Source organism: Pan paniscus, chromosome 1, assembly GCF_029289425.2.
Source record: "Pan paniscus chromosome 1, NHGRI_mPanPan1-v2.0_pri, whole genome shotgun sequence".
In the NCBI taxonomy this organism is placed as follows: domain Eukaryota; kingdom Metazoa; phylum Chordata; class Mammalia; order Primates; family Hominidae; genus Pan; species Pan paniscus.
In genome coordinates this window covers 134,916,057-134,929,595 of record NC_073249.2, presented here as the reverse complement: position 1 = coordinate 134,929,595, position 13,539 = coordinate 134,916,057, and the positions used below count along the sequence as shown (strand labels likewise).

The 13,539-nt window shown below is 38.2% G+C and overlaps 1 protein-coding gene across 3 annotated transcripts in view; it reads left to right on the top strand.

Moving 5' to 3' along the window:
• The window catches only part of BTBD8 (BTB domain containing 8), a 103,412-nt gene that overhangs the window by 16,690 nt on the left and 73,183 nt on the right, over window positions 1–13,539 (top strand). For all 3 annotated transcript variants that reach the window (XM_008960499.4, XM_034931053.3, XM_055116123.2), the window contains exons 3-4: window positions 5,451–5,647; window positions 10,852–10,969. In XM_008960499.4, coding sequence (XP_008958747.4) covers window positions 5,451–5,647; window positions 10,852–10,969 — 315 coding nt within the window. The remainder of the gene's footprint in view (window positions 1–5,450; window positions 5,648–10,851; window positions 10,970–13,539) is intronic.

The window sequence follows — 13,539 nt, the reverse complement described above, 5'->3', positions numbered from 1 at the left end:
ATTTTCCTCCCTGTTATTACTGATGAACTGTCAGTGCTTCTAAAATCAAATCCTCTATTTGTCCACCAGATCTCATCCTATTCCTTTTCACCTAGTCAGGGACATTGTTCCAGCAGTTTTCATCTTTCCACAGAAAATTTCTTCTGTCTTAGATCTCCTCATCTAAACATGGTATTTTCTCCCCCGCCTAAAAAATGACTCTTTCCTGACCTGCCTTCACTTTCAGCTAATACTCCACCAGCTAATACCCTAATGCTCTGCTCCTTTTCACATCAAAGTTCCTCAAGAATTATCTATCACACTCTTGCCAATTCCTTTCCTCCCATCTACTCTTTTTTTAATGGATATAATTTTCACATACTATAAAATTGACCATTCTAAAGTGTATGAGTCAGTGGTTTTAATATATTCACAATGTTGTGCCACCAACATCACTAATTCCAGAGTATCTTCATCATCCCAGAAAGAAGCCCCATAGCCATTAGCAGCCACCCCTATTTCCTCCTTCAGCCAGCCCCTGGTGAACAACCTACTTTCTGTCTTTAAGGATTTGCCTATTCTGGTCATTTCATATAAATGGAATCATACAATATATGGCCTTTTACGTGTGGCTTTCTAAACTCGACATGGTATTTTCACAGTTCATCTATGTTGTGACACGTATCAATACTTTATTCCCTTTATGGCTGTATATTTTATTATATGATAAATCAGGGGTCATAGGATTATCCTCAGGTTTGATGATTTGCTGAGAGGACTCACAGTACTCAGCATATAGTCATACTAAAGGCTATGATTTACTACAGAGAAAGGAAACGGAAAAGCCGCGTGGGGCAAAGTTCATGAAAATCAAGGCATAAGTTTCTAAGGGTCTTCTCCCGGTGGGAGCACAGAGGACATGCCTAATTTCCCCAGTGATGAGTTGTGACAATGCTTCTGAAATGTTGCCAACAAGGGACACTCATCAGAAGCTCAATGCCCAGGTTTTTTAAATTGGGAATTGGTCACGTAGGCACTCCTGCCCACGTGTACTCGAATTCCAGACTCCCAGGAGGAAAGTCTGTGTTCAGCCTAAACTATTGCTTGTATAAACAGTTTAGACATAGTGAGCCACCTTTACATTTAGAGAATGCTAAGAACAGCGCCCAAATCCATGTTTCCAGATATCAGCCAAGGGCCAAGTTTATAAATAAATCTTTCAAGGTATAGCAGTCAGGCCTGCTATGTTACCTATTTTCCCCTACATATAGATATACTGTATTTTGTTTACCCAGTCATCAGATGATAGGCTTTTGGGTTATTTCGGCTTTTTGGCTATTATGAATAAATCTGCTATGAACATTTATATATAAATTTTTTGTGGGAACATACATTTTCAAGTCTCTTGTATTATATACCTAGGAGTGGAATTACTGGGTCATATAGTAACCTTTTCAGGAACTGTCAGACTCTTTTCCAAAATGACTGTACCATTTTACATTGCCACCAGCATGTACAAAATTTCCAATTTCTCCATATTCTCAACATGTTATCTGTTTTTTTTTTAAATTATACCTATCCTAGTGGCTGTGAACTGGTATTATTGTTTTCATTTGCATTCCCATGGCAGCTAATCATTTGCATTTCCATGATAGGTAATAATCTTGAGCAATTTTTGTATGCTTATCAGTTATTTTTACATATTCTTTGGAAAACTAATCACGTCCTTTGCCCATTTTAAAATTGGGTTCTCTTTAAACTGTTATGCTTTTAGAGGTTTCTGTATATACTGGAATACTAGACTCTTATCAGACATGATTTGCAGAAGTTTTCTCTCATTCTCTGGGTTCTCTTTTAGGGTATTCTGGAAATCAAACATCTTTAATTTGTGTGATTTCCACTTTATCTTTTCTTTTGTCGCTGTGCTTTTGGAATCATATCTAAGACACCAAGGTCATGAAGATTTATGCCTATGTTTACTTAAAACAGTTTTGTACTTTTAGCTTTTCCATTTAGGTCTTTGATCTATTCTGGTTAATTTTTGTATATGGTATGAGGTTAGGGTCTAACTTCATTCTTTTGCATTTGGATGTTCACTTGTCTCAGCACCATTTGTGGGGGAGACTGTTCTTTCCCCATTGTGTTATTGTCTGGACACCCTTGTCAAAAATTAGTTGCCCATAAATGTATGTTCTAGACTCAGTTCTATTCCACTGATCTACATGTCCACCATTGTTATGTCAGTACTACACAGTCTTGATTACTGTAGCTTTGTAGGAAGCTTAGAAAATTGAGAAGTGTGAATCCACCAACTTTGTTATTTGCAAGATTGTTTTGGCTGTTCTGGGCCCCTTGTATTTCCATTTGAATTTGAGGATTGGCTTGTCAATTTCTGCAAAAAAAAAAAAAAAGTCAGCTGGAATTTTAATAGAGATTGCATTTAATCTGTAGATCAATTCAGAAAGTACTACTATCTTAACAATATTAAGTCATCTAATCCGTGAACACGAGATGTGTTTCCATTTATTTAGTTGCTTTCAACATTGTTTTGTAGCTTTCAATGAGTGTCTTATACTTCTTTTGTTAAATATATTCCTGGTATTTTATTTTTTAGAATACGATTGTAAATGGAATTATTTTCTAATTTCATTTTTGGTTGTTCAGTGCTAGTATATAAAAACATAATTTTTGCATGTTGATCTTGTAAGCTGCAACCTTGCTAAACTTGTTTAGTAGTGTTTTTGTAGATTTCCAAGGATTTTATCTATACAAATTTATCATCTATAAATAAAGATAGCTTTACTTATTTCTTTACCATGTAGATGCCTTTTATTTCTTTTTCTTGCCTAATTGCCCTGGCTAAAACCTTCTATAAAATGTTGAATATAAGTGGTAAGAACAGACATCCTGGCTGATCTTAGGAAGAAAGCTTTCAGTTACCATTAAAGTATGATGTCAGCTGTGGGTTTTTCATGGATGTCCTTTATCAAGTTGAGGACATTCTCTTTTATTCCTAGTTTGTTGAATGTTTTATCATGACAGCGTGTTGGGCTTTGTCAAATGATTTTTCTGCATTGATTGAAGTGATCATGTGGTTTTATGTACTTTATTTTACTGGTATGGTGTATAACATTAATTTTCTGAATTCCTGAGATACATCTGTTTGTCATGGTGTATAATCCCTTTTATATGCTGCTGGATTCAGTTTAAAATTATTTTGTTGAGGGTTTTTTTATTTACACTAATAAGGAATGTTGGCCTATGTTTTTCTTTCCTTGTGATGCCTTCGTCTGCTTTTGTATTAGTAATACTGGCCTCACAGAATGAGTTGGGAAGTGTTCCTTCCTCTCCTGTGTTTTTGGAAAAATTTGTGAAGGATTGGTGTTAATTATTAAACATTAGGTAGAATCTACCAGTCAAGCTATCTGGTTCTGTTTTTTTCTTTGAGGGAAGATTTTGATTACTAATTCAATCCCTTTACTTGTTATAGGTGTACTCAGATACTCTGTTTCTTCTTAAGTCAGGTTTGGTAGTTTGTGTCTTTCTTGGAATTGTCCATTTCATCTAGATTATCTACTTTTTTGGCATTATTATTATTATTATTATTATTATTATTTTTGAGATGGAGTCTCACACTGTCACCCAGGCTGGAGTACAGTGGCATGATCTCGGCTCACTGCAAGCTTTGCCTCCTGGGTTCAAGTGATTCTCCTGACTCAGCCTCCCAAGTAGCTGGGATTACAGGCACCCTGTACCATGCCCAGTTAATTTTTTGTATTTTTAGTAGAGACGGGGTTTCACCATGTTGGTCAGGCTGGTCTCGAACTCCTGACCTCGTGATTCGCTTGCCTCAGCCTCCCAAAGTGCTGGGATTATGGGCGTGAGCCACCGTGCCTGGCTGGCATTATTATTTTTTGTTTTTATTTATTTCCATAGGTTTGTGGGGGAACAGGTGGTGTTTGGTTACATTAATAAGTTCTTTAGTGGTGATTTCTGAGATTTTGGTAGACCCATCACCGGAGCAGTATACAGTGTATCCAATTTGTAGTCTTTTATCCCTCATCCTCCTTCCACCGTTTCCCCCACCAATCCCCATTGTCCATTGTATCATTCTTATGTCTTTGCATCCTCATAGCTTAGCTCCCATTTATGAATGAGAACATACGATGTTTTCTAATCCTGAGTTACTTCCACATCACAGGGTAGTTCTCTCTGAGGAATATTCTGAGTTGTCATTTTCAGTCTCATATCCCAAGCTCCGAAGGGCACAAGGATCAACTCAGGCCAGGTGTATGGATACTTGACATTGATGGTTGCTGGACCTTAGCCATTTATGCCCATCCACATGGCTCCAGCCATCTCGGTAAAAGTAATGCCTTCCAAGCAAATCCCCAGAATAATTTTACTGAAGCATGACAAAATTCACATGGAAGAAGACAGCTCCTGAAATATTCATGACAGCTCCCGCAGGCACACTACTCACTGCCCCACCAGGACCCGGGGAACCTCCACCTGCCACACAGTCCTCCAAGGGGAAACAGAGGCATCGAAGGTTCCAGGGGTGAGGTGGCACTCACTGTGGGTAGCCAGCAGCAGCCACGAATTCCATTTTTTGGCATTATATATTACTTTTTAACATTTAACATTTTTATAGACTCCTTTTCAAACTTGCTGCTGTTTATTTTTTATTTTTATTTACTTATTTTTGAGACAGGGTTTCACTGTTGCCCTGACTGGAGTGCAGTGGCATGATCACAGCTCACTGCAACTTGACCTGCAGAGCTTAAATGATCCTCCCACCTCAGCCACCCAAGTAGCTGGGACTACAGGTGCATGCCACCACACTCTGCTAAGTTTTTAAATTTTTTGTAAAGACGAGGTCTCACTATGTTGCCCAGGTTGCTCTTGAACTCCTGAGCTCAAGCAGTCCTCCTGCCTTGACCTCCCAAAGTGTTAGGATTACAGGCGTGAGCCATCACACCCGGCTTCTGCTCTTTTATTTTATTTATTATTATTATTATTATTATTATTCTTTTTTGAGATGGAGTCTTGCTCTGTCGCTCAGGCTGGAGTACAGTGGCACAATCTCAGCTCACTGCAACCTCCGCCTCCTGGGTTCAAGTGATTCTCATGTCTTAGCCTCCCAAGTAGCTTACAGGCACCCACCACCACGCTCAGCTAATTTTTGTATTTTTTTATTAGAGACAGGGTTTCGCCATGTTGGCCAGGCTGGTCTTGAACTCCTGACCTCAAATGGTCTGCCCACCTCGGCCTCCCAAAGTGCTGGGATTACAGGTGTGAACCACCGTGCCCAGCTGGCTTCTGCTATTTTAGATTGACCTTTCTACAGTTAGTCCAAATTAAGAAGGTTTAATATTATATATGAAAGTAGCACACTAAGGAAACTAGCATTCTTTCTTTTTAAGAATCACCAATGTTATTTAATTAATATTTTATATTTTGTCTTTTAGGATTATATATTCATCAAACAGAAACATAAAAAACTATGAAGAGGAAATTCTTAGGAAAAAGATAGTGGAGATTGGGATATCACAAAAGCAACTTGACATCAGTTTTCCAAAGTGTGAAAACTCATCTGATTGTTCTCTTCAGAAGCATGAAATTCCAGAGGATATCAGTGACAGAGATGATGATTTCATTTCCAATGGTGAGGTATTTTTTATGGAGTTGTATTTATAGCCGTGAAAATAATTATATTCTGATACAGTTAGAGAAAAGCATACTTCAATAATATGCTTCACTGATTTTTTTTTTAATAAGCATGGAGAACTGAAAACACTAGTATTGTTAACTCCCAGTTTTTCCCAAGTAATTGGAGATAGGGTTATTATGAATAAATCCATACATAACTCACAATTCTCTTTTTAGCCACTATGCCTCTACGTTATTGTCCTTATTATAATCTATACCAATAAAGAAGCTTTGGCAGAGTCAGTTCTGTTTCACACCCTAACAAAAATGGTAGCCTAGTTTTATGCATATTAAATGGTTAAGAAATACATAAATACTGTAATACATATGGCATTTTACCATGAAAGAGACCTGAAGTTTGCTTGTGAAAGTAGATTTCAGAAGGATTGCGGCTTGTGAGTTATTGCAAATTGATGGAATGAGAAAGTGGATTTCAGAATGGTTGCAGCTTGTGAGTTGTTGCAAATTGATGGAACTCATTTTTTCAAAACAAGTGTTAGAGCGGAATTGATTATATTTGAAAATATTTGTTGGGTTAAAGGATCTTATTACTGGTGTGTAAACCAACAACAATTACTTACGTGATTTATCCTGGTTAGATTCCTGTTATAGTACAGTCAACATATCTAATTATGGTGAATGAATAGACATTCTAGGCCTTGAGGTAGATCATTCATATGCATTAAGGATGGAATGCATTAAAGATGGATGCATATGTAGAGAGAGGTTCTGACAGGAAACCTGAGGTCCCTGGATCAGAGAACAGAACATTTATCATTTGCAGAGCATCTTAGTGCCAGTTCTCAGCTCCTAAACTCCGTGAGGCACTGCAGTGAGGGCCTGATGTTACCTAGCCCATGCAGTGGGATTGCACCACAGAAAAGGAACACCAAAATTAGGAAACTTTAAGCTTCCACAGGTTGTTGGCAGATCTTCCCATTCTCCTCTCTAGAGACAGAAAGACCTTTCTTTGGAAGGTAAATCTTTGGGAGGGGAGGAGAAGGTAGTTTCCTTACCCTGTAATATAAGGAAATGACTTCCAGGGGAGGAATGTTTCTCAATTTTTCTGGAGTAATACATATCTCTAGTTTCCAAGGCATGTTTGCTGTTTAATCATCCTTTAACCAAGTTTACTGGTGCTCTGCTCAGACAGGTCAGACCATGCTAAAACATAAAAATATTCATAGAAAAGTGTCTCCTAATAGTTGGTTATCTGAAGTCAGATGGGAATTTATAAAACCAGATATAGATGGGTGTGTCTCATAACACATGCAGTAAACTGAGGTATCTGGTAGATATTTAGGTGTGCATGTGTGCAGGTGCATGGCTCAGTTCAGCTGAGTGCAGCTTTCTGCATTAACCTAGTGTTTCTCGTCTGAATTTTGCACCTAAGCAAATGCGAAATTCATGTTATGCTCAAATTGTTCCCTAATACATGAATTGTATTGGATCAAACTCATTTTTTCAAAACAAGTGTTAGAGCAGAATTGATTGTATTTGAAAATATTTTTTGGGTTAAAGGATCTTATTACTGGTGTGTAAAGCAACAACAGTTACTCATCTGATTTATCCTGGTTAGATTCCTGTTATATTACAGTCAACATATCTAATTATGAGTGAATGAATACACATTCTAGGCCTTGAGGTAGATCATTCATATGCTTTATTTAATTTAGTCTCATAAAACCCTAGGAAGTGTTACAGACTGATGTTATCAATAAGACCCAGATAGGACTCTAAGACTCAGAGAGCATAAGAGACTTTCCCGAGGTCACACAGAGCAATTGACAGAGCTGATATTTGAAATCCAGTTTTCTTACTCTAGTCTAGAGCTCTGCTGTGGCTCTATGGCAACCCTTTAAAATGGCCATATAAGTTGTGAGTTTAAGTGAAAAGAGCTTCTGCCTTTCGACTGTTTTCTCCATCACTCCATGGAAAACCCCCACATTCACCAGTAACCTGCCAGTTGCCAGCTTAACAGACATTTTTTTGCCTACATCTTATAAACCTTTTTGCAGCCTTTCATACTGTTAATACTGCCCTCCTTGAAACTTCTGTTTTCTGTGACACCATGCTTTCCTGATTTTCCTTCTTGGCCATTTCTCAGTCTTTTTTTTACTGATGTATCATTTTTCTACCCCTTAAATAAATGGTATTCTGTAATTTTTTTGAGCTTCATATCCAACCACTGACTAAACATATCTGTTAAAGTCTACCTTATTATTATTATTTTTTTTGTTTTAGAAGGAGTCTCACTCCGTCACCCAGGCTGGAGTGCCGTGGCACAAATCTTGTCTCATTGCAACCTCCGCCTCCTCACCATTCTCCTGCCTCAGCCTCCCAAGTAGCTGGAACTACAGGCACCTGCCACCACGCCTGGCTAATTTTTTATATTTTTAGTAGAGACGGTGTTTCACCGTGTTAGCCAGGATGGTCTTGATCTCCTGACCTTGTGATCCGCCCGCCTCGGCCTGCCAGAGTGATGGGATTACAGGCGTGAGCCACTGCGCCTGGCCCCTTATTTTTTTATTTTTTAAATTTTTATTGTTTTTAATGAGATGGGGTCTCACTCTGTCACCCAGGCAGGAGTACAGTGTCATGATCGCAGCTCACTGCAACCTCTACCTCCCAGGCCCAAGTGATCCTCCCACCTCAGCCTCTCGAGTATCTGGGCCCAGAGGGCTGACCACCACACCTGGCTAATATTTTGTATTCTTAGTAGAGATGAGGTTTCCCTGCGTTGCCCAGGCTGATCTTGAACTCCTGAGCTCAGGCAGTCCACCCGCCTCAGCCTCCCAAAGTGCTGGGATTATAGGCATGAGCCACTGTGCCCAGCCAAAATATATCTTAAATATCTCAAATATAACCTGTCCCAAATTCAACTTGTGGGACTCTGTCACCAGTGACTGATCTTCACCAGAGCTACTGGCCAAAGTTTGTTGACAGGCAAGGTTACGATAAACAGTTGTTAAAAGAAAAACGTTAGATAAAATGAACCTGAGTTTATATGAACAAAGAACAATTCATGAATCATGCAACACTCAGAACCAGAAGAGGTTCAGAGAACTCTGCTCTACAACTGGTCAGTGAGTATATATAGACAGAACATGGAAGTAAAGTACAGAAATGGCTTGATTGGTTATAACTAAGTGTTTGCCTTATTTGGACATGGCCAGATCATTTGGCTGCCTGTGATTGGCCAAAGCTCGGCTGCTTATAATTGGCTGAGATCTAGCTATCTATTACCAAAAATAAACACTCCTAAGTTAGGTTAGGTTTTGGTTTGTTTACATACTAAGGTTGCAGTTCCTTAAGTAGGAACTCAAAGTATGGAGGCAGCTTACTTCAAATTTAAGTTAACAGTTTCTGCCTTTGGATTAGTCTCTTGATTGTGAGATTGACCAAAACCTTGGGCATTGATGCCAGTCTCTTGATACCATCATAATGGACTTGTTTGGTCTCAGAGTAGAATTTACTGGTCTCCATGTCAGGTCAGTTAAATGATTCTTTACATTCTTGCTGTTTTAGTCAAAGTTAAGACCATTTAATGCACGATGGATGGCAGCATACAAATATTTAAGTCTCCAGAGAGGATGTGGTATACCAGGGATGCTACTATCATGACTATCAGGAGGCTAATACCAAAAGGCAAAAGTGTACTCCTGCCAGGCGTGGTGGCTCACGCCTGTAATCCCAGCACTTTAGGAGGCTGAGGCGGGCAGATCACAAGGTCAGGAGATCGAGACCATCCTGGCTAACACGGTGAAACCCCGTCTCTACTAAAAATACAAAAAATTTAGCCAGGCTTGGTGGCATACACCTGTAGTCCCAGCTACTTGGGAGGCTGGGGCAGGAGAATGGCATGAACCCAGGAGGCAGAGCTTGTGGTGAGCCAAGATTGCGCCACTGCACTCCAGCCTGGGCGACAGAGTAAGACTCTGTCTCAAAAAAAAAAAAAAAAAAAAAAGTGTAGTCCTTTATAGGGGCCCCTACAAACCAAACTGATCAAAATTAATCAAATCAAAATTTAGGCAAGATAGATAGTTCAACAATATTTGAGTCAAATTGGTCATAGTCTGTTCAGGGAATGATGGCGATTAAGGACCATAGTTTACTGTAGAATGATCTGATTTCAAAAGGTATCCAAGTTTGTGACCAGCTTGGGCAACATAAGGAGACCCCGTCTCTATAAAACATAAAAGTAGCTGAGCATGATGGCGTATACCTGTAGCCCCAGGTACTTGTGAGGCTAGGGTGGGAGGATTGGATTGCTTGAGCCCAGGATTTTGAAGCTGTAGTAAGCTATGTTCATGCCACTGCACTCCAGCCTGAGTGACAGAGCAAGACTCTGTCTCTAAAAAATAAAATACAGTTTTTTTTAGATAATCCAATATTGTTGTTAGCCTGATAACACAGGTCATAGTAACCTAGAGACCCACAAGAAGAAACATAGAGATTAGAAATTTTTCTAATTTCTAATTAAGAATTAATTAATTCTAATTAAAAATTAGAAAAAGATGCTCATAAAGAGGCTTCATTTTTGGTGTATAATTTTGTGATAATACTACCTATATTTAAATATGTATATTTAAAAGTATACAGTCATGTGCTGCATAATGACATTTTGGTCAACAATGGACCACATATATGACAAAGGTTTCATAAGATTATGATACCAGATTTTTACTGTACCTTTTCTATGCTTACATACACAACTGCTTACCATTGTGTTACAGTTGCCAACACTATTCATTGCAGTAACATGCGGTACTGGTTTATAGCCTAGGAACAATAGGCTATACCATATAGCCTATGTGTGTAATAGGCTATATCGTCTAGGTTTGTGTGAGTACACTCTGTGATGTTCACACAGGAATGAAATCAGCTAACAACATATTTCTCAGAACTGTCATTAAGGGATGCATGACTGTTATTAAGCAATGCATGACTATATCTATATTTACATGTAAGTGGAAATATATATATTTCAAAGGAGAAAGTCTAGATGATTTAAACTTTTTGTTTTATTTTTAATTTACCACTTACATATTGCAACTAATTGAGATAATTATGTGGGAAACCTCTTGATAATAATAGAAAACAATTTTTGGATGTTTGTAATATTAAACTATTTTTTAGTCTTGTTTTTCTTTTTTAAAGATAATTATGACTTGGAGCCTGCATCTGAATTAGGAGAAGATTTATTGAAGCTTTATGTGAAACCTTGTTGCCCAGATATTGATATTTTTGTTGATGGAAAACGTTTTAAAGCTCACAGGTAAATAGACACGACTGATTTGCTGTCTTGGTTGTGGCTGTAGAGTATGGAAGGGCAGCTGTCTCTTTGCAGTACGGTGGTTTTCAAGCTCTGGTTTTCACACAGGCCACAGGGGTTCCATGAAGGCCAAAGGGGTTCCACTGTGATTCCTCAGGGGGAGTCCAACAGGGGAAGAGGTTGACCATCAGGCAAGGTTTTCTGCAGGTTTTCACACGTGCACACGTTGGCCTACCCAGACATGTGCACGTATATGTTTCTGCCAGAGCAGATCTCATCTATGTTCTGCATTGGGCATGAACCTAAGATTTTATTAGAAGAAAATGTTCTGTTGCCTAAAATAGATTTGAAAGCCACTGTCATAGAAAATGTAGTTAAATGCAGTTTTTAATTTTATAGGCATTATAGTATTGAGAAGTATTATTTCTACATGAATGACATGTATTTTCTCTGAATGCATTTTGGCTCAGATTCCGTGATTCAAAATAGTTGATACTCATGAATAGCATTGATTAGGAGGTTTAATATTTCAATGTACTTTTTAAAAACCATTGTTCTGCTTCAGAATTGGGTTGCTTAGACATTCCAGGCATTTAGATTTCAAATTAAAGCCGGTTGCCTGTTTTAGTCAGGCTCTTTGATTGCAAGTAACTAAAATCTGCTTAAAAGCAGAAAAAAATTTAATAAGAAATACATATTATCTTTTTGAACTCAAGGGAAAGAAGTGCAGCTGGGTCTCACTGTGGACTAGAATCTGAACCAGAAAACTTAGGAACCCAGGCAGTTCTTCCTCCTCTTTGTGTTTCAAATAGAATGTTGATAAGAAGTTATTCTGGCGCTACTGAACAGAAAGAGCCAGAGTATTTGCAGTGGCAAGTGGTAATCTTCTAGGTTCAGGGGTGCACAGCCCTTAATGAAATTAACAGTGGGTTTAGGTTACTGTAATCCACCAAGCCAAATAGTAGTAATATTTGTACTCTTAGAAATCACGCTGGTTTTGCCAGTTGACAGCAATACAACCCAAGGATTGCTAGTCTGAACTAGCTATTTACTATTCAAAATTTGAACTTTTCTCTATGGGACTGTGTACTTTGTAAATATACATATATGCATTTTCCTAATTTTTGTGAAATCTGCATTAAAGGTTGCAAAATTCAGAATATAATCTAGATTGATCATTATATTTTCCATATCATGGGTATATTTCCTAAATCATGGTGTGGGTGTAGGTGTGTGTCTCTCTGTCTTGTTTTCTTTTCTTTTCTTTTTTTTTTACCAACACAATTGTATTTTAAAAATTAATTTTATTTTGTGTCCAGGTTTTTCATGAGACCATGTGGGCATCCTACCAAAGTTATAGAGCCCTATAGCTATTGCTGTCATACAGGGAAGGCAGGACCCTGTGACCATTTCCAATATGTCCTCAAACAGTGCCTATATTTGGCCTCTCCCTGTGTGCTGCCTGACAATGAACTAACAGGACTGTGTTTTAGGAGCTGGACCTAGAATATTAGGTTTGTATTCTAGGACAGCTCTTGCTCACATTTCTGGTTTATTTTGTTCACCTAGCAGTAAAAAAGAAATTCATATTAACTAGAAAGACAATAAGTTTTCCTACTTTTTTCTTGCCCTTATGTAAGTTAGAATAGCCAATTTTAAATTATAAGGTTACCTTCCTAGTCCAGACTCAAACATCTTTCTGTTTATAGTACATATTAATTTTATTATGTAGTTTAAGGAGTATTGTGTCAGTAGTTCAGAGAATACATATTCATCTAAAGCCCAACATTGGAACTTTCTTAATTACTTCTTGTTCTAGATGATCATTGTCAGCATTCTTCTAGTGGTGTGGCTAAAAATCCTTTTGTAATATGGCTGCTTTAATTTTTTAATTATACATACTTATATATTAAAGATCAATACAAGTACTTACAAAGGACCAGGATTTATGACTGGAATTTTATTCAGTTTAGGTATCAACATTTTTAAAACCTTAGTTTGCTAGTTTAATGTGTCCAAATCGGTATGGTCTTCTATTAAGCTAATATTTCATGGTCAAGTTACTTCCTCAGTAACACCCCTCATAACACAGGTCTTCCAAGGTAGTCTCTCCAGTTGCTCTGTCCATTCTTTACCATGATCCTCAGCCCAATCCCCGGAACACTTCCTATGCTGAAAGACAGTCTGATGCCATTCACTTGCTTGTGGTGGCACAACTAAGCCAAAGAAATCGTTTCTAACAGAGTGGTTAAGAGTGTGTGGACTGTGGGGACAATCTGCATGCGTTTTAATTCCATGTCCACCATTATTAGCTGTGTGAATTTGAGTAAGTCACTTAACCATTCATTCTGCGTTTCAGCATCCTTATCAGAGATGGGGATTATAACAGTCTCCATCTCATAATGTGACTGTGAGAATTAAATTACAGTTGTTACTGAGCACTCATTGGGCTTACTACCTGATTAGCCTTCATGGATTCCATTAGTTATGTTACTACTTTTCTGAATATTGTATCCTGGGATGCTACTGCACATTACCCCTTGTTGTGGACCTCTGTAACATTATCTTCCTGC